The sequence below is a fragment of the Sinohyriopsis cumingii genome, chromosome 2 (assembly GCF_028554795.1).
Source record: "Sinohyriopsis cumingii isolate HCF-2022 chromosome 2, ASM2855479v2, whole genome shotgun sequence".
Classification (NCBI taxonomy): Eukaryota; Metazoa; Mollusca; class Bivalvia; order Unionida; family Unionidae; genus Sinohyriopsis; species Sinohyriopsis cumingii.
Window position 1 is genome coordinate 20,885,919 of NC_142962.1, and position 19,919 is coordinate 20,905,837.

Sequence of the window (19,919 nt, forward strand, 5' to 3'; positions counted from 1 at the left end):
CATGATCATGCTTATGCTTGTGGGGTGTATAAACTACCACATGAGTGCAATAAAGTTAGCGAGGGGTGCCATACAACTCACTACAGCAGCATTAAAATCCATGCTGGAGACCTAAAATATTGTGTGAACCCCCCCCCCCCTGGATCCAGTGTACACCCATCAGACACACTGGAGACCCAAATATACTTAGTCCCTTGATTGAGTGGTTAATCTGAAATCATAGTGTTTACTCTGTATGTATTTTCACAATGTAACACTCATTTCTAATCTTTATTTTTCAGCATAACATCCCAGAAAGCAAGATAGATTCCTTTGGTGGTAAAGTTTGTACATTTGGATCATACAGGCTTGGGGTTCATACCAAAGGTTTGTTTGAAATTGATTTAGCTTATTTCCATATATAATCATATTTGTCTTGTCATGATAGAGATTTTTTTGCCAGCTTGATCATAAACAGTTACATATTAAATGAATGAATTGCTTTGGGCTTGATTTGATGTTGTATGGCATAGTAACAATTGTAGGTTATTTAGTGCCAAGGCAATCAAAGTAAAGTGCCATGCCCAGAGACCACATTAGCTTCCATGCATGTGTTTGTATGGTAACAGCATTCACATTTATGCCAAAATTAGCATAAAAAATTACATTTTGCTGGGAAATCTTACCAGGAGAGTACTAATGCTGAATATTGTTATTTTCAAACTATTTGTGTATTGTAAGAATAACATTAATTGCATTTTTCAAATTTGTTCTAAATGGATATGTTGTATGTCTAGGAGGGACTTTTGGACTGTAATTGGCTAATACCATAAAGTGTACACACACACACTTTGGCCCATTCATACCAAAGACATAAAAATGGTACTAACAACTGCCTCACTAGACGCTCAGCATTAAGAGGTTTATATTAGGACTGGTTGGCCTGGTGTCAGGATAATGTGACTGGGTGGGACATGATGCTACATGTCTGTGGTATGATGCCTCAGTGCTAAACATCACTATAAATTGTTACACGGCAGACATCAAAGTGATATGACTGAAATTTTTTAAACTTATGGCAGAGTTGCATATTCTTACAATCAACATTGATGGTAATGCTGTTAGGCAAGCACAGAAATAACTACCACATTGGTATTTTACTGTATGATTCAGAAAAGAGATATTCTACTGCAATGTAGAAGGAGGTCTAGGTTCGATCCCTAGCTCAGTTCTACCAAAGACTTATAAAAATGGTACAAACATCTGCCTCACTTGACACTCGGCATTAAAAAGGTTAGTGTTAGAACTTGTCTGCCTGATGTCAAGATAATGTGACTGAGTGGGACATCATGCTACATGTCTGCGGCGTGATGCCCCAGTGCTAGACGTCACTATAAACTGCCACACTACAGACATTGTAGCGATATAGCTGCAAATTTATTTTTTGTTAAAGCTACATTAAAAATCCAAATCACACTCACACACACACACTCATTGTAGAAGTACAAAATATTCAGAAGAGACCTGTTGGCACTCCTGTATTATTAAAATTTTCTTATTCATATTGGCATCCATGAAAGAAGGAAATACTACCCTTGATATTGTGAAGGAGGAAAATATCATAGAAGGATAAATAATAAATATCACCTATGACCACATATTTTATTATTATTATTATTATTATTTACACAAAAAGATTGTCATTCATGGGTTGGAATAGCTACTTGTAGTTTGTTAGCTCTTTAAAGGAGACAGATCATCTTCTACAATATCAGATCTTGTCGCTTAGTTTGATTGCTGTATATCCTTCACACAAGTTGTTTCATTTATGTTTTTTTTCTTCAATAAATAAATAAAAAATGCTGCTTTCTTTACTTTATGAATAAAATATTTAGCCTTGGTCACAGTGGCATTGGATAAATGAATGTGAGGTTTTGTTATGATTCCTACACTAACGTTTTGAAATGTTAGTGACATCCCTGAGTAGATCATATAGCATTTTGTATTGAATTTTATAGTATTCACATGCCCGCTTGTTTGTTTGTACCCCCACAACCGATTTAAAAAACAAAAATCATCAAGTATATAAAAATGCAGAAGATTTTGTTGTTTTATTCATCAATTTTATAATTTCTAACCTAGTGGGTCCCCACCACTGCTGACTTGATGTCATTTGAAACCAAATGGAAGCTCTCAGTGTAAACAAGTGACATGCTACTCGCTGTCCTTTCTGGCTTCTAGAGCAGATCGTTTTGGTTAAAACTGTCATCTGTGTCAAAGATTTGCAATGTCTAGTTTTAATATTTCTAAATAAAAAAGAAGAAATCTTGTATACATGTGTTCAAAGAAATGTTAACTCCAAAATTGACAGAATTATTGACATTATCAAAGACAGTGAATGACATCACACCTGTTGCTTGAAAACATGCTATGGCAACCAAGTTAATGAAGGAACTCTCATTTGATTTGAAAAATCAACAAGTTGATATTGCTTGGGACCCCCTGGTGACATTCAGGTTCGATATTATAAATTGATGAATGAAATGACTTTATTAGTATGGTTGGTTGAATTTTTTTCTTTCTTTCTTCCTAAGTAAAATGTTAGAACAAATTTCTTAAGTTTAGAGAAAATAAATAATTTTCATGCACCAATACCTGTTTTGATTAAAAACATTGTCCTTCCAGGTGCTGATATTGATACATTGTGCATAGCTCCACGGCATGTGGACAGAAGTGACTTCTTTTCCACATTTGTTGAACTTCTTAAAGAACAGCAGGAGGTTAGAGATCTGCGGGTAAGGTGTAATCTAGATTTTAAAATCCTAATGTCAGCTTTTCAAAAGAAAAATGTTCCTGGTAACATGGCCTCTTGCCTAAAAATAAACAAGTCCTCACATAATAATCTGAAATCTTTGACTTGTAAAATAATGCTGACTGTAACCAGCTGTGACATTGCATTCAGCAGTGATCTCATTTAAACAGATTTAGTTTTCCCATCATCAAACAGTTCCACGGCAAGATCATACTGGCACTGGACAGACTTTCAGTCCAGTGCCACCCTGGTGTGGAGGCCTATGTACACCTGGTATTAGTTAAGTTGATCAATCCCTAAATGTGGTGTACATCATCATCCACTCCAGTCTCATTTCTGCCTTGATTTACAGCCAGTATAACAGTGATTAACTTCCTCTGTTCTAGAAACATGAGCTTAGCAACATCCATCATCTGGTTGTATCACTTCTAGGCCTGGCTTTCTCACATGTAAAATCCATCTTGCATATGATTAAATGTATGACCACAACATCTAGTACTGGACCAAACAAGGTATTACTGACTAGCATTCAACCATTCCATCACAAATCCTGGCTCTGTTCCAGTTCATGCAAGTACCAGTTATGGTGACATTTGTTTTCAGGTACACGGTCTTCATCTCAGACATTGGATTCAGTGCACTTCAAAAACGTTAATAAATTAATGAGATCCTGGTCTTATTGCTGCTCAATACCAAATTTGTCATGTCTAAAGCTGAACTGTCATGAAGAGACATACAGTCTTGGGACTCAGTGCAAAGATGTCCAGTCCTACATATGTGGCATTACCGCTACTATGGCTAATACATTCTGTTTTCTTTCAAAATGATCAACATTGGTTTATGTGACATATGTCTCAGATCATTATTATCACAAAAGATTACAAAATATATTTATGCATTCATTTCAAAACAAAGTAATATAACAATAAAGATATACTTCACTCATTAAACATTAAACACATTTATATTTGAAGATCACATATTTATTTTTTTAGCATATGAAGATCATTTCTAATTTACTCCTTTGTCCTTTATAACACCTTCTATTTCTTTAACTATGTTTAAACCACTATTTTATGAGTGGTCTCCTCTTTTTCACATATTTCAGTTACAGTAATTATTTTTTCCAGTGTTAAAATTTTTCTCATTTTACTTGGAGGTTCTACCATTGTTATTAAGGTGCTAGGTGTTAACATTATCAGGGCTCTTTTGTAAAGATGGTTTTGACCAAGCTTTGGGGAAATATGAAAAATCTATACATGTACTTTGTATATCTACCAATGAATGGAATAAAAAGAAATAATTATCTCATCCAGAAACAGAATCATTTATTCAGAGACAGAAGTCAGTGTCCTAATTTGCAGATGACATAGATGGATTAAGTCTATAAACAAGGGGTGAAACTAATCACAGTAACATTTGGAAAAAAGTAACAAAGAACACAAGTCTTGAACAATATCAGATTTGAGAAATGATTCTCACATGTTGGTTTAATAGACCAAGGCTTAATTCACCCCCAAGCAATACCTTTTAAATCCAAAGACAATCAGTGAATGTGACCATTACCATGACTTCGGCATTACTGTGGCAATTCATGACATATACATCCACCTGGTTTACAGTCTATAAATAATTTCACAATATGCTTGACCTGCCAGATTTACAAACCAGTAAATTTATTTATGTTTCTGTTTTTATCAGAACAGTCTTTACTATTCAAGCAGTCATTGTTACAAATGATTAAGACCGCAGCAGTAGTCTAATTGGTTAGAGCGTCTGCCTCAGGTGCCGGAGATCATGGGTTCGAACCCTGGCAGAGTCATAGCAAAGACTTGTAAAAACGGTACTAATAGCTGCCTCGCTTGGTGCTCAGCATTAAGAGATTAGTGTTAGGACTGGTAAGCATGGTGTCAGAATAATGGGACTGGGTGGGACACGATGCTACATGTTTCTGGCATGATGCCCCAGTGCTAGACATCTTTAAACTGGCACACTGCAGACATCATAGCAATATGATTGAATTTTTTTAAAACCTACGTTTAAAATCCAAATCACACACACACAAATTATCTTAAGGTCATTGGTGTCAGTCTCCTTGTGATATGATCATTCATTGTGAAACAGTCTGCATGTACTTTAATCTGGTTTACAACCTACAATATATGACACCACATGCACAACCTATACAATTTCAGTAATTGGTAGCCAGTTGTTTTTTTCTAGAACAGTAAAAGCAGTCGTAGTTAACAAAAGGATTCAGGTGTTTATCCCTGATTTTGTGATGCAGTCATTTATAGTAGTGTTGAAATGTATATTTTGCTAAGACATCGTGTTCACTGGTCGCATTCATTAGGTGTTTGCTCATGACAGTGCATTTATATAATAAAATCTGTCTGTGAATTATGATTGTGGATGTAAATGACTTGTGGTCGCTCATAGCAGAGGTAATTCATAACAGCTTTTACTATATTCAAATGCATTCAAAATAATAACCTAGTCCTTTATGGATTTCTTTTGCATTTTTGCCTATTAGGTCTTGACACCTTCACATTTGAGCAAAACTCTTCTCAGAATGACATTCATGGTTTTGTGACACCACATTTTACAGTATCTCAGACATCTCATCTAAAAAATTCAATTCTCACTCGAGTGACCTACATTGGAAGCTCAACAAACAACAATCAGAGAAGCTTCAGCAGCTTCATAACATTACAGGTTTCTCTTTTTCAGCTGAAATTGTGGGAATTAATTTTCCCCTTTAGACTGTCATTAATTGATCGGATATCTTTTGTCATATCTCCCATGTTATACATAAGCATGGCCTTCTTCAAGGTAAGAGGATGTAACTCCTCTGAATTATTGTCCTAATGTGTTATGATCGGGTAATGTGTGTGAAGAGGAAACTAATATGTTGCAACACAACCCACCTGAAATTACCCCAAATTGTCAGCAGGTTCAGTATATAGAGCATGAAACAAATTATTTATAGCTCACTGCAGTCTACAGTCATTGACATATTAACGTGTTAAAGACACGATATAGATATGCATAACAGTAGATGTAAAATTTCACATGTCTAGAAACAACTGTTTTGTTCAATGTTGTGATGTTTCCAAGGATGCAAACCTCACTCGTTCTATTTTTCTTTCTGGAACTTAACATGTCTGTATCAAGTGCCATTATTTTGGTGTGTGAACTATTGTTATTACTTAATTTCAGCCCCATTATTGGTTTTACTCTTTGGTTTTTCAGGCTGTAGAAGGAGCATTTGTGCCTGTAATCAAGATGGAGTTTGATGGAATAGAGGTAAGTGGGTAAAGTTAAGTGGTCTTAAAGATCTATTGATAACATAGTATTGATCTTGTCTTTCCATACAACCATCTAACCATTCCATGTTGGTTAGTTTGTTATCTTCTGTTTTTCATATACAGCTTGTCATTAGCTCATTCATTTTGTGTTGATGTTTACTGATAAGATTTGAGTATCCACATAATTTTGCATTAAAGTCAATTTTTGCAAGGATGAGTGGTGTGATGATATTGGTGCTTCATCAACACATACCTATATGTACATTCCTGTAGGAGCTTGTAAAGCAGCAACTCCAACCAGCAACAAAAAACTATTGGTTTTAAGTAAAGGTACAGTTCTGTTGACATTAGAAATGAGCTCAGACATATTTAACATGTTTAAAACTAATTCTTTTTCACTTATAAATTTTAGCTTGATATGCTGTTTGCTAGACTAGCTTTGCCAACTATTCCAGAAGATATTGATTTAAGAGACGAGACTTTACTGAAGAATTTGGATCAGAAATGTGTTAGAAGCTTAAACGGTAAGTTTAAGAGGAGTAGTATTGTTCTTAATTTCTTTCATTCTTTCCTTCTGTTCTTTTCTGCCTATTATAATCCTCATTTGTCAGAATACTTTGTAGAATTTCAACTTTGGATGAGTTCAAAACCTTTTAATTACATTTTTAATTATAACTTGACTAATATACATGTCTGCTTACAGATCTCAACATGTTGTTGATGTTTCAGTGGATATATCTGTGTAAAAATTGTAGTATTAGTTCATTTGTATCATTTATGTTGATCTGCAGAAATAAAACCAGGAAGAAAATATTTATCAAGAATTTTTAAAAAAATTCATTATAGATAATTTTTACTAGTGAAAATAATCACAGGCAGTTTGTTGTTTAAGATGTCTTTTTTGTTCTTAGTCAAAAACCAAACTTGGGCCAGTGTGACAAAATATTTTTTATTGCTTATAGTCTGAAATTAATATATTACATAAAGTATAAAATTCAGCTGATTTTTAGAGTTTACACTCCATCAAATTTACACTCCATCCCAAGAATCATTGTTTTAGTTTGCCTTCGTGAAGTGTGGGACAGTTTGTGCTCTGTTCCCATTATTGGTGTCGTCAACATCTACAGGTTAACCCCAGTGTAATTGTATTGTGTTACTGCTAGATTCTTACATTATATCTTCATGGACCCTAGTTAGGGTGTTCCATGCATCATTTTGAACCAACCAGAGGGAAAAGAGATCTTGGTGAACTACTTGTATGAACAGGTTACCCTAGTTTTTATCTTTATGCCAAATCTCCAGTTGCAGGCATAGTAAGTTTCTAGACTTGGGTAGGGTATTGTTTTGTTTTTTTTGTTTTTTTTTTCATTGTTCTGGCAATTGAAAGAGAATATAGGTCACAGTGACCTGGTTTTCTTATGCTTTTTTCTTTGGGTCATTGTAAACAATGGGTGATATTGGTGACTGCCCATTGCACTTGGAAGGAGAGGATGGTGCCTATTCACAGAGCCTGTTCTTTTATTCTGTATTTTATTTTAATCAATGTACAACTTTTCATCAAAATAATGACAGTTACTATTCTCATGGCTAAAGATACATTTTTTTTAAAAGGGTTGCAGAAGGCAATATTTGCACTGGGTGCCATTTTGTCTAGTGCAGACTTGTAACATCCGTGCCTATAGGCATGATATGTTCATCAGATTGGGTTAGAATGTTTCTCACATCATTCTAAACAACCCAAAGTGGGTGTAGGTCACTTTTTTTTAAAACACTAATTACTGTTATAGGTTAACCTTTTGTACAAGTTTTGTTGCATTTGCAAGTTTCTATCTGTAGTCACTGTGACAGGTTCACCTCATCCTGGCAGTTCCCAAGCTATAGGCATTGTAACCACATATACGTGGTAAGGCTGTTCTTTTATCAGTAGGGTCCCTGGGTGATCTGAGGCTCATGCCTTTACATCTTATCTCTGGCCATGCACAATCTGTCATGTGCAAAAAATGGCTAAGCCCCCAAGATCACAACACGTCATCCAAATGCCAATCTCCTAAAGTAAAGTAGCTTGCTGTGACTTGTTTCTCTTTTGAGACCGTCTTGGGTCCATAAAACAGGGAGTCCAGCCTGACTATATGAGAAGTGAGCAGCCTTCAGGGTCACATGATAAACTCATGACTATGTTAAGAAAGTTATTGTCTTCTTATGTAGCTTTTTACAATCTGTTATTAATTTCTTTTATTATGAATATTGATGTTTGTTTGAAGTTCATAATGAAGAAGTAGCCAAACCTGTCAATAGTGGCCATTCATGGGAAGAGGCAGAATGGTCTTTGTACACAGGTGACCATGTGACAAAATACTGATTTCACTACAGATTGGCAGCTTACATATAACTTCAACAGGACTGCTTCTTTGATTGGTCAGCATGTACAAATTAGGCTGTGAAAAGATGTTCACACTTCAAAAACAATATCTGGATTAGCTAGTTGTTCAGCTTGCCATGATCAAAAGACATTTGGCTTATATGAGAGGTCTTTGTTAAATAGTGAATCTAAGGAAGTCCTATTTGGCTATTGTTTTTGACACCTGAACCGAAACTTTATCAGCATTAACAGATATGACTTTAAAGAAAATATATAACTCATATCTCTTCTAAAAATAACGTTTTTCTTTAGGGATAGCTTTTAATCGTAAGCAAATAGATAAAGATATCAAATGAAACCTGTCACAGTGGTACCAAAGGCACTTTCATTTATGATCCGACAATGCAACTACTACTCCCACCATCCAGCATACAAATTGTTTTGACACTCAGCCATAATGAAAAAAAATGCAGCGCTTTTGAACACCTCTGAGTTGGTTTGCGTACACCAAGTATATACATTGTATGTATGTTCCGTTGACTGCCTCAAACATAGTTTCTGTTAGTTCACATGAGTATGCAGATCATGCAAAAAAATGAATTTGTGCACTTGGAAAGCTGTGATGCATGAAAAGGCCCACAAATTAGTTCAGAGTTGCCATTTAAAAATGTATGTTGCACAATATTGAATTGTTTATTTAACAGTTAAGATAAACTGTATAAATAAGAATCTAAAATAAAAACTTAAGATCCTTATTTGATCTGGCCATTTCATGTGTGTAAATGTAACTTAATACAAAATGATGCTTTGAAATCTCTATAATTGTTTGTAACAGAAAAATATGTTTACAAGAGCTCTTTGCAAGTGATGTCCTTTCCACTGTTCTGTGCATACGCAAACTTTGGTCCATTTCTGGAAGGTGAGAAAGTCTAGCATGGCTGGGTGGACCATTACTGATTCTTTTCAACTTCAAATAAGAGGTGGCATGAAAGTGTAAGGTGAATGGCAGAATGAAAAAAGTTAAGGATGAGTGGAATTTCCAGCCAGCTGAAGGTCACTGATTCTAAAATGATGTCAGATGCCGGTTTAGATGAATCAACAAAAAAAAAATGTGCTAAAATTTTAGAAATCTTGGCTTTTTCAGTACAAATGGCTACAAACTATGAAGACAGGATATATACTGTGTAATATTTGCAAAAATTTGGGTGAGAAATTTCTGTTTTGAATCAGAAATCAGCTGTCTGAATTTAGGACATTAACTCTTAAGTTTCATGCTGAGCAGCCAGAACACATTCATTTAGAGCATGGATGTCTATGACACAGCACCAGTGAACTGGAAAGCTCTACAAACCCACCATAAGGAAAGATTTCCAGCTTGTTTACCTGTCTAAGTGAGCTACGTATATACTTCTTCGACACCAGACTGGCAAAGGGGGTTATTACGTTATTTGTAAACAGGAAATGAACAGATTAAGCCCAGAAACAGTCCATGGAATAATGCTTATAGAACAGGAAGCATCAAATAAGGATTTTGATTTCAGTAGAGACCAAACTGACTGTAGCAGGATGAAAGTTGTTTAAGTGTTGGGTAAATAATCAAACATGACTATATCCTTGGATCCCACCACCACCTACTCTCCCCACCCTACTCCCTGTCCATCATTTTGGTAAATGAGGTGGGTGGGAAAAAACAATATTTGTTTACAAAACACCTGGCCATCAACCATGGAAAGCAGGTTGCCATTATGTACATGATATTTATTAAATAAATATGCCTGTGGGAAATTAGAATGGCCATTGAGGGTCTCAGATGACCGAGTGGTCTAAGCATTCACCTTACCAATTGCTGCCATCTCACCTGTCCCAATGGGTTTGAGTCTTGGGCTTGGTCAGTGTATGTGAAAAAGCTTGCCCTTAGCTTTTGAAAGTTGATTCTTCTCAAGTATTTTCTGGGTTCTTCCTCCAACAGTTATATTGTCTGCCAAATTTACTGTATCATATACTAAAAAATGGTGTTAAACCCACCACAACAATGGCCATTGAGACAAGGTGACCATTTAGACAGGTCTGACTGTACCAGTATTAAACTTTATCCTAGTCTTATTCCACACAGTAGACTTAAAACATGGTCTTGACCCATATTTAGTACAATAGGAAATGCCATTTAGTTTAACCTTCCTTGGAATGTGCCTATGGTCCATTTAAGCAGTATTAGGCAAATGGTGGTAGTAGCGGTTTATATTTTGTCAACTTGAGGAATCAGCTTTGTATTAGTGTTTACTATTTTCAAAAGTGTTTTCACATTAAAAACAGTATTTTAGTCATTATCTGATCAAACCATATTTCTTTGAAAAGTTTTTTTGCAGAAGAAATTCTCTTTATACACAGATACAATTCATGGCCTCGGGGCAAGGTTAAACAAATAGATCCTTTGTTGCATTTAATTAGATAATTAAGGTCAGGTGTAATAAATCCTATATCATAAAGAAATGACAAAATCTACATGTAGAACAAACCCAGTACCTCCTTCAGTTCAGTGGCAACCAAGTGCATTCCTAATTTTTCATTGTTCTTAGATTTCAGGACAGCACTAGATCAGTTTCCTGATAAGAATGAAATTTGACACACCAGAGATGTTATTTTTTTGTTAAGCTGGTTGACCACTGGGATGGTTCCTGTTCTCATGTACTAATTACATGGCATATGCTTGTTATCCATGGCATCAGACAAATATAAGTGTGCAGGCAAGCATTCTTGGAATTCTTGCTGATATTATCAGATCTGGTTTCAGATTTTTTCCATGTGATTTCCAGTGTTGACAGATTGCTTGGTTGTTTCCATATTGATGTTGTCTACACATTTGTTACATCTGTCATTTGGATGGTATGTTGATCACAATTATCAGTTTAATTTTCCATTCAGAATAAAGGCTGCATGTCAAGAACCTGCTGTTTTTTTTTTTCCAGGTTGTCGTGTCACAGATGAAATTCTTCACTTAGTGCCAAATGTTGAGACATTCAGGATGGCACTAAGGGTAATCAAGTTGTGGGCAAAAAGTAAGTTTGTTAGCAGTTAAAAAATGGTCAGGTTATATCTTGACATGTAAAACTAGTAAATGACCAACAACAAAAAAAAATTGCATCTTGATTTAAATTGGTTTAACGATCCGGCTTTTTATGATGGCCCTTTATTGTAATATTATTGTTCAGCCTGTGTAGCATACACTGGAGAAGGGACCACTTTCCCCTTTCTATGCGCTACTCTATGAAGTAGAGCTAAGCTATTGTTCTATTTATGTTTAGTCATTAAACTTGATAATTGGATTTGTCTCTGTTGCTACTACATACTTGAATGCAGTGGTTATAGTGACCTGCATTATTGCTTTACTAACATTAAAAACTGGTGTTTATGATCACATAGATTCATCCATGCTAGGCTGAAACAATGCACCTGCCACATATCGATACAATTCATAATACATTGCCTGTTGATCAACTGGATGGTCCTTCATTTTTAGAGGATCTGTCATTGGCAGAGTTATGCCTTTTTTTATGTGTTGACATCTTGGTTTATTTCCAGTCTGAGGTTTACAGACAGACATATGCTTATCTGTTCATATTCCATTCAAATCTTTGACAAGATTAAAAAAATTCTTCAAAACAGACTACCTGTTAGCTGTTAGCAATTTTAATTTAATTTTGTATGCCATTGCAGGCTGCTTCATTGATTCAGATGCAGGACTTGTCTTGGTTGCCATATTCTTTGTTTTGCATTGCATGAATGCCTTAAAAACATCTTATTACCAATATCATGGGCTCTTAAATGTGAAAGGCATTACATTGTTATCTTCAAAACAGAAAAAATAGCACAGTTTCCTCGTGCAAGAAAAATCTCGTCAAGAACAAGACTGTGTGTAGGAGCAGTGATGTCTAACAACCAAATCATTCACATCGTACTTCCTTCAGATGCAAAACAACTGCTATGGACACAGGCACTATTTATTTTAGTGAAAAGAGAAATTATCGACGACACCCACTCCCCTTCTACATATAACGAGGGGACTATGCACTGTGACACACCTGGAATTCATGAAATTTGATCCTGGTAGACAGAATGCAATGCAACAGGGAAACTCCACATAATATTGGTTATAAAATGATCAATAAAGCACTTAAATCATATATTGGGAACAAATTGAATGTATTCTTTAAGTTAATATATGTTATTAGTGGCTGAACATGCTGACAGAATAAAATAATTATCATGGATTGGGGGTGTGTTTGTCAGAATTAGGACCACACCTTTTGTTAATTTTTAGCAGTCGAGTGGGTGTTAAGAGTTTCTCTTTTTTACTGACAGAATGAGTGCATGTAACTTCTATGGCTGTCTCAGATACATTTTCAATTTAAAGAATAAGAAGACAACTAAGTATTCATAACTGTTAAAGATTGAAGTTGTATAGATTCTTCATGTCTTGTATTGATATGGGTATAAATTTGGGAAAAGTATTGATAATATATTGATTAATCATTTCACCCCTTGTACATGCTAGAGTTAGATACATCCTAGCCCTTCTCAGAAGGCCCATTAAGACCAGTGCAGTCAAAAGTAGGAATGAATATGTTTATTCTATGGTAAACTTTCCATAATAATTACTACACACTGAATATTGTGATACATTTACCTTGGCTGGATAAGTGTGTATTGTACATGTGAATGAGTATAAGAATTAGGTTAGTGGACTGCATGTTGCATATTTTTCATTAGAGGTCTCAGCTGCAGTGATCAATCAAAGTAATTATTGATACTTCACTTAATGCTGCTGGAGATCACTCCAGGGCTACTCAAAATTTGACTTTCTCCCATGTTGAATATGGCTTATAGGGTGGACAATGATGATAGCTTTTTAGTTGGATCTTAAGAACAGTAATTTAAAATGGACTAATATATAAGCAACATTTATCTGGGTTTTTTTAAATAATAAACTTATTTTAGTGCCTCCACTTTAAAAGGATAGAAAAGAAAGCTCTTGTTTATTCTTGTAAGTCTTTTATGCTCTGTCACAGTAGGAATGTATGTAGTTGGGTAGCTGGAGGTAGATAAGTAAGCATGCTGGTACAATACTGGCTTTATAAAAAGAACTAAACATTCAGATTTCAGATTTCAAAATGATCTGAAATTGAATATGTTGAGATACAAGATTGCAAACAATCTTTAGTTAAGAAAAGGAGCCAAGATAATTTTAGTCTGAATTAATTTTCTGCACGATAATGTTTTTAATGGCATCTTGAGACTAGCCAAAGTATAGGTGAATTGTGTAATCATTGATTACTTTATGGTTGCTGTGCAATCATGAATCTATGAGTGGAATCATCTTTTAGTATGCTCTCACCATAAACAAAAGTAGGATACTGATCTGTGTTTCATGCCCAGTGATTAAGAATTTGAATGTTTCCTTTGGTTTCTTGGACACCATTGTATACACAGTCGTCAAACTTGATGGATGTATTCATATAAGAAAATATTTACTTACAGTGAGTAAAAGTAGATCACTGGTCTATTTTTTCATGCCTCAGGGGTTATGTTACGGTTTTTCATTTTAGCCAAATTTATCTGACACCATTATATGTACAGTTACGACATTTTCTGTGTTGATACACATTGGGGGATACTACTCACCATAGACAGAATTAATTCACAGTGACCTACTTTTCACATGATTATGTTAAGTTTTAACATTTAACTTAGATCTGTAGTTACTGTTGGGTATGCAGTCATGAAATGTGACAAGTATTTATATGGGAACATTAATCACCTCATTGATCTGCTGTTGAGGTTACAGCGATCTTCTTTTGATGATCCATTGACTTTACACAGTTTTTGGACTATGCCATGGCAGAGAATATGATATATAGCATTCTGCACAGTTCTTGGTGTAGTTAAGTAAGGGTCATAGAATTGAGCCTTTTACAACCTGACAAACATTTTAATTGGCTAGTTTGTATTGTAAATTGAAATGTCTTTTTCTGTGTCAGCTAAAAGCCAGAATCATAAAGTGTACTTTGTGCTGTGCAAGAAAAGAAGTAGATGCACTTGTTGATAATTGAATCTTGACAAATGAGTACACAATACTTTGCATTATTTAACACTTGTTTCAGAGAGAGGGATCTACTCAAATGCTCTTGGTTTTCTCGGAGGTGTTTCTTGGGCCATGTTGGTAGCACGTGTATGCCAGCTGTACCCTAATGCTGCACCTGCCACACTCGTCCAGAAGTTTTTCCTGGTCTTCTCGACATGGTATGTAACTATGGATTTGTATTTGTCCATTAATAAGCACACAAACTTGTAACCTAGTAGACCCAGATCTGTTGGCTGGTTATTCAGTGATATACCTGCATATGTGGCAGTTCAGTATCACTTGAATATCTGCATCTGTTGCATATCTGGGATTGGCAGAGCTGTGTCAGTTTCATATTTGTGTCTGTGATAAACATGGATCTTTGTTATGTAGTCTTGGATTTGTTGTAATTCCTAATATCAGCACACCAATTTGGAACTATGGACCTAAATCTGTCAATACATTATTCAGCAGAAATGAGTGAAAAATGTAGGTTAATGGCAGATCATGGTCAGTGGCACATCAAAATCTTTGACAAATCATGGTGGGTTACAGATCTGGGTCACTGGCATAATTGAGTTAAAGGCAGATCCAGGGCAGTGGCAGATTTGAGTTAAAGGCAGATCCAGGGCAGTGGCAGATTTGGATCATGATCTAGATCAGTGGTATCAAGATGTAGTGGATTATAATGATAATGAAGCATCATAAGCCAATGAAGCCTTTGTTATAATCTTGGTTTCTACAACTTTGAAAGATCCATGAATTTGAAGGGTTGCCTCGAACATTTCTAGAATTTGACAGTTGAATTTACTATTATAAGCTCCGATATTTTTTAACAGTTGTATTGAATTTTTCTTATCCAAGAGAATAGACACTTCAAACCTGAATAGTAAAAGCTTTTAAATCTGGAAAATTTTGTTATTGACATGATTTTAACAAAAATTATTTTAAAAAGTGGGATACAATTGGATGGATCAAAGGTAGATTACCAGATGGAGTAGCATCCTTTTAATGTATCTGTGTGTTTATTATATTTATTTACTTTTACATTTCTGCATTTTTATGCAGCAATAAACAAGGTAACATATGGAGAACATGTAATTTCTGTATTATAGAAAATTATAAAAGATATTATTTGAAAAGTCCTCTTTAAAAAATTGTTTTACTGTGCTAACTACACATGCACACACACATCACACATCCCCCAGCCCACCCATGCACACATAATGGCAAAAAGACCTTAACTACATAGCTGAGGTTTTTTTGGGACCCAAGACAGTACTTTTCTCTGCCGATATGCCATATGTTGTAAAAGGTTCCTATTCAGCTGTATCAGACATGTTACTGATGAGTCATTTTCATGCTATATGCCATCTGCTGACACTCTACACATATATTGTAATGTTTTTCTAGATATCTTGCATCATTGTAGATGTCTATCATATTGATGTGAACTTGAGATTAGTGGGATGTTATAAAGGAATGGCTGGAAAACTGTTAGGTTGTATCTGTTCTTAAATATTTCACATTTTCCTCATATATTGTTTTTTTTAAAAGTTTTCCATTCTTTGTATCAGTATAATTTATCTTCGCAGTTATTTTTAATCTTGACAAAGTCCATTTATCTGAAAATTGTACTTTTTTAAACAAAATTGGTAATGGTATATCAACATAACACAATTTCAGGCTTATGGTGTTGTGATTAACAATTTAGTATGTTTTACTCAAACAGGGAGTGGCCCAGTCCAGTGTTGTTAAAGCCACTAAGTCAAGAGAATAAATTAGGCTTTACTGTCTGGGACCCCAGGGTAAGTGGTGATGTTTTATCGGTTTTATAAAAATAAAATATTTTTACTATCATTTGTTGAAAATATAACTTTACTGTTTAGACTCTTCTTAACACTTTTATGTGTGTATGCTGTGTTTTTCTGCAAGGCAGGTGTAAAACATTTTGAATTAGATGTACAGCTTCCAAAGCATTATTAAAACCATAGTCAAACATGCCTTTCCCCATCTGCCTAAAAGAGTTAAAATTGCTGCGTGATATATTGCATTTTTTTAAACCCTGTATGACTCCTGTCAAAACTGTGACCACTTTATTTTTGTGGGTTTCAATTTCATGGTTTAATTAAAAAGGACATAAGGTAGGTATCTAATTTCGTGGATTTCATTTACCTGAAAACACCTTATATATCTGTCGCTGTACATGATCTTCTTTACATTTATTTCCATGCATTTGTAAGCAAACATTTAACAAATATTTTAATCTCAAGTAATTAGGTCCTCGTGTTTTCTTAAAAAATTGCTTTCAAAGCATAAGGTTCTCAACAAGTAGGGATTAAATGCCTGAACAATGCCAATTATTGTAAACCTCTTTTGTTCAAAACAATCCTGTGAAAATCACTTTGTGGGAGCCCGTTGTTGCTGGGTGACCTTGAGTCCAGAATTGGATCCATGAAGTTCTGATAAATGCCTTTGTTTTTAATGTGCATATTGTGATGGCTGGTACTGAAAAGTTGATATGTGCAAAAAATATATTTATAAATGGGAATAACATGTGCCTCGGTAAATAAGGGGCATGGACAGAACTAAATCTACATTTATTATTATTGTAATCAGTTAGTTCCAGTGTTCCTCATCATTCATGTACTTATCCTAATGTATATTTCACATTCTCAGTCCTACAGAGGAGAATGTTACTATTATCCTTCATAGAGATGTGTACAACATCACAATATTTTGCATGGGGTATTTTTGGTTCTTTTTTAATCTCAAATGACAAATCCACCAAATTACCCATGAATACACATTTTCTTCCCAGACCATAAATTATTATTATTGACTATTAAGACAGCAGCGATCACTCTGGTAATATGTGTGTGTATATATATATATATGTATGTGTGTGTGTGAATGAAAAGAAATAAAAATAAAAAAACAATGTTAAAATTTGGTTAATTTTTATTTTTTGCCTTCCCATCTAGCCCTTTGGCACCATCAAAAGAGTTTTTGGTGTCAGAACTTTCATAGAAAATGTGGGTAAAAGCAAAACAGGAGGTACATACCAAAGGATAGACTGACAGACTAACAGATGATTGGTGAAGTGTGCTGCATACTCTAAGATGTTTGCATAGTTTGTGTCTTGGACATTACCCAGCCATTTGATGTCATAGGCACTGTGATATTGGAGTCTCCCACTAAGCTATGCCATTGCTTGAGGAATCTTGTATCACCTTTGTGTGCACACATGAGGGTGATATAATTGATCAAGGACAAGTTCTTTTGGTTAAAATGATATATTATACAATACTGTACTATTGTTGTTTCAGCGTAATCCTGCTGACAGATTCCATCTGATGCCAATTATTACCCCAGCCTACCCTGAACAGAACTCCACCTTTAATGTTACAAATTCTACTAGACAGATTATGGTGGATGAATTCAAAGAAGGTTGTTCATCATAACTCTCTTGTCAGTTGTTTTTTATGATTATGTTAATGCAGACTATCAAAGTACCCTCAAGTTTATATTGCATATAATTTTTTATTTCTTAAATTGCTAAACAAGTGATAATTTGTTGGTCCCCAAGAAGGAAAGAGACCAATGTTTAAATTGCCATAGCAAATCAAGAGGAGTTAAAAAAGTAAATCAGTTAAATCATTTATGTCATTGCAGAATAGAAGATTTAGCAGCATGGGCCGTCTCATTTTATTGTCCCAAATCATGGCGGAGACATAAAAATAGCTGTCATCTATCCATTAGTCTTTCTATAAATCCCTTCTCTTCAATCATGCATAAGCTTATCAGTACTAAAGTTTTTGCCAAATTCTGTTTGATTTCAAGCAAGTTTTTGAATGATTTCATGCAATTTCTTTTCAAGCTTCATTTTAGTAAGGGGCTTTGTGAATTTAATAATGTTTACATTTTTGCCTGGATTTCTTATAACATGGTCCTTGAATACCTTGGACTAAGTATTATGATGGCATTTTAACACTAGTGCATGCAGTTGATTTAACCAGATTTGCTGTAAAGATTCGTATTAATAACACGTGTATTTATTTTTTAGGTTTGGACATCACCACCAAGATATGTAAAGGAGAGGAAGAATGGAGCAAACTGTTTGAGCCTTCAAATTTTTTCCAAAAATACAAGTGAGGATGTCATACTTTTATTGCTCCCATACTAATGTAGCTCTTGTTACTATTGATATACACTGCAGATATTTGGTTAATACTTTATCTTATAATTTAATTCTGACACAACAAAAATATTGTTGTATGAGCTCTGATAAATTCGCATTGTTTTTATAGCTATACTGGTCATAGACCAGAAGAGCTTACATGATGGTGAGTTGTGTTTTGTACCTGTAATTTTTTTTTTTTAATACATCCTAAAATACTAGGAGAATTGTCATGAATCTCTACAAACACATTCATCCTTTGATCTAGTTTGTTCTAAATGAAAATCGTTATGTCCGGACATCCCCTATGCCTGTCACAGTGACCTTCTTGAGCATCATATTAATACTACTACTTCTGAATGGATGGTCATATCAGCATGAGCTTTCTCTGTTAAAAGCATTATCTGATCACAATGGCTATAAGATTATTCTCTTTTACCTCCAGCTCTCCCTGAAAGGAAAAAATCCCAAAACGTCTTTCTATGCATCTTATAGGCAAAGGGAAGCAACTCTTACAGGTTCATAATACCTGTATGTAACCAGTTTTCAACTTTCATAAAACATGGACCTCTAGGTATCCAATCTGTCATATCTTTAAATTCAACCACCCACTTCTTTGTTTCAGTTGTATATTGAGTCAGACATTGTTTTATATGGGCGTAAATTATTTTCGTGAAATTCTGGTGAATTTATTCTGATTTTGCATTTATCATATTCATTATTGTCACGTGAATTCAGTCTGTAACAAACAGTTTCACTGTTGAAATTTGTCAATGCTGCGCTTTTCAATCATTACACATTGATATTGATATTAAACAAGTTATATTTAATTGTTGTATACACTTGTTTGTTTTGTTTTTGTTTTTTGTTCATATCTTAATTGCAGAGATGATAATGAAGCATTAGAAGTGTAAGCAGCTGATAGGATGTACACGAGATTTATACTTCTTGATAATGTGATAGTTAACGTACTTGATGAAGAAAGCAAATGTTTTATTTGCAGTAATCCTTACCACATTACTCAAAATTCAATCCGCCCTCATTCAAAATGCAAGCATCCTACTATAGGTTTTGCTCAAATGAAAACTAGCTCCATATGTGTGTAATAGTTGCCATTTCTCAGGCATAAAGGGAGGTAATTTATTGAGTTGTTTCCCTTTGTG

General features: G+C 34.7%; 1 protein-coding gene across 3 annotated transcripts in view; it reads left to right on the top strand.

Moving 5' to 3' along the window:
• The window catches only part of LOC149804437 (poly(A) polymerase type 3-like), a 91,520-nt gene that overhangs the window by 13,628 nt on the left and 57,973 nt on the right, over positions 1 to 19,919 (top strand). For all 3 annotated transcript variants that reach the window (XM_089940376.1, XM_089940370.1, XM_089940361.1), the window contains exons 4-12: positions 282 to 366; positions 2,665 to 2,774; positions 6,044 to 6,097; positions 6,512 to 6,623; positions 11,425 to 11,514; positions 14,617 to 14,755; positions 16,309 to 16,384; positions 17,906 to 18,026; positions 18,643 to 18,727. In XM_089940376.1, the coding sequence (XP_089796502.1) occupies positions 282 to 366; positions 2,665 to 2,774; positions 6,044 to 6,097; positions 6,512 to 6,623; positions 11,425 to 11,514; positions 14,617 to 14,755; positions 16,309 to 16,384; positions 17,906 to 18,026; positions 18,643 to 18,727 (872 nt within the window). The remainder of the gene's footprint in view (positions 1 to 281; positions 367 to 2,664; positions 2,775 to 6,043; positions 6,098 to 6,511; positions 6,624 to 11,424; positions 11,515 to 14,616; positions 14,756 to 16,308; positions 16,385 to 17,905; positions 18,027 to 18,642; positions 18,728 to 19,919) is intronic.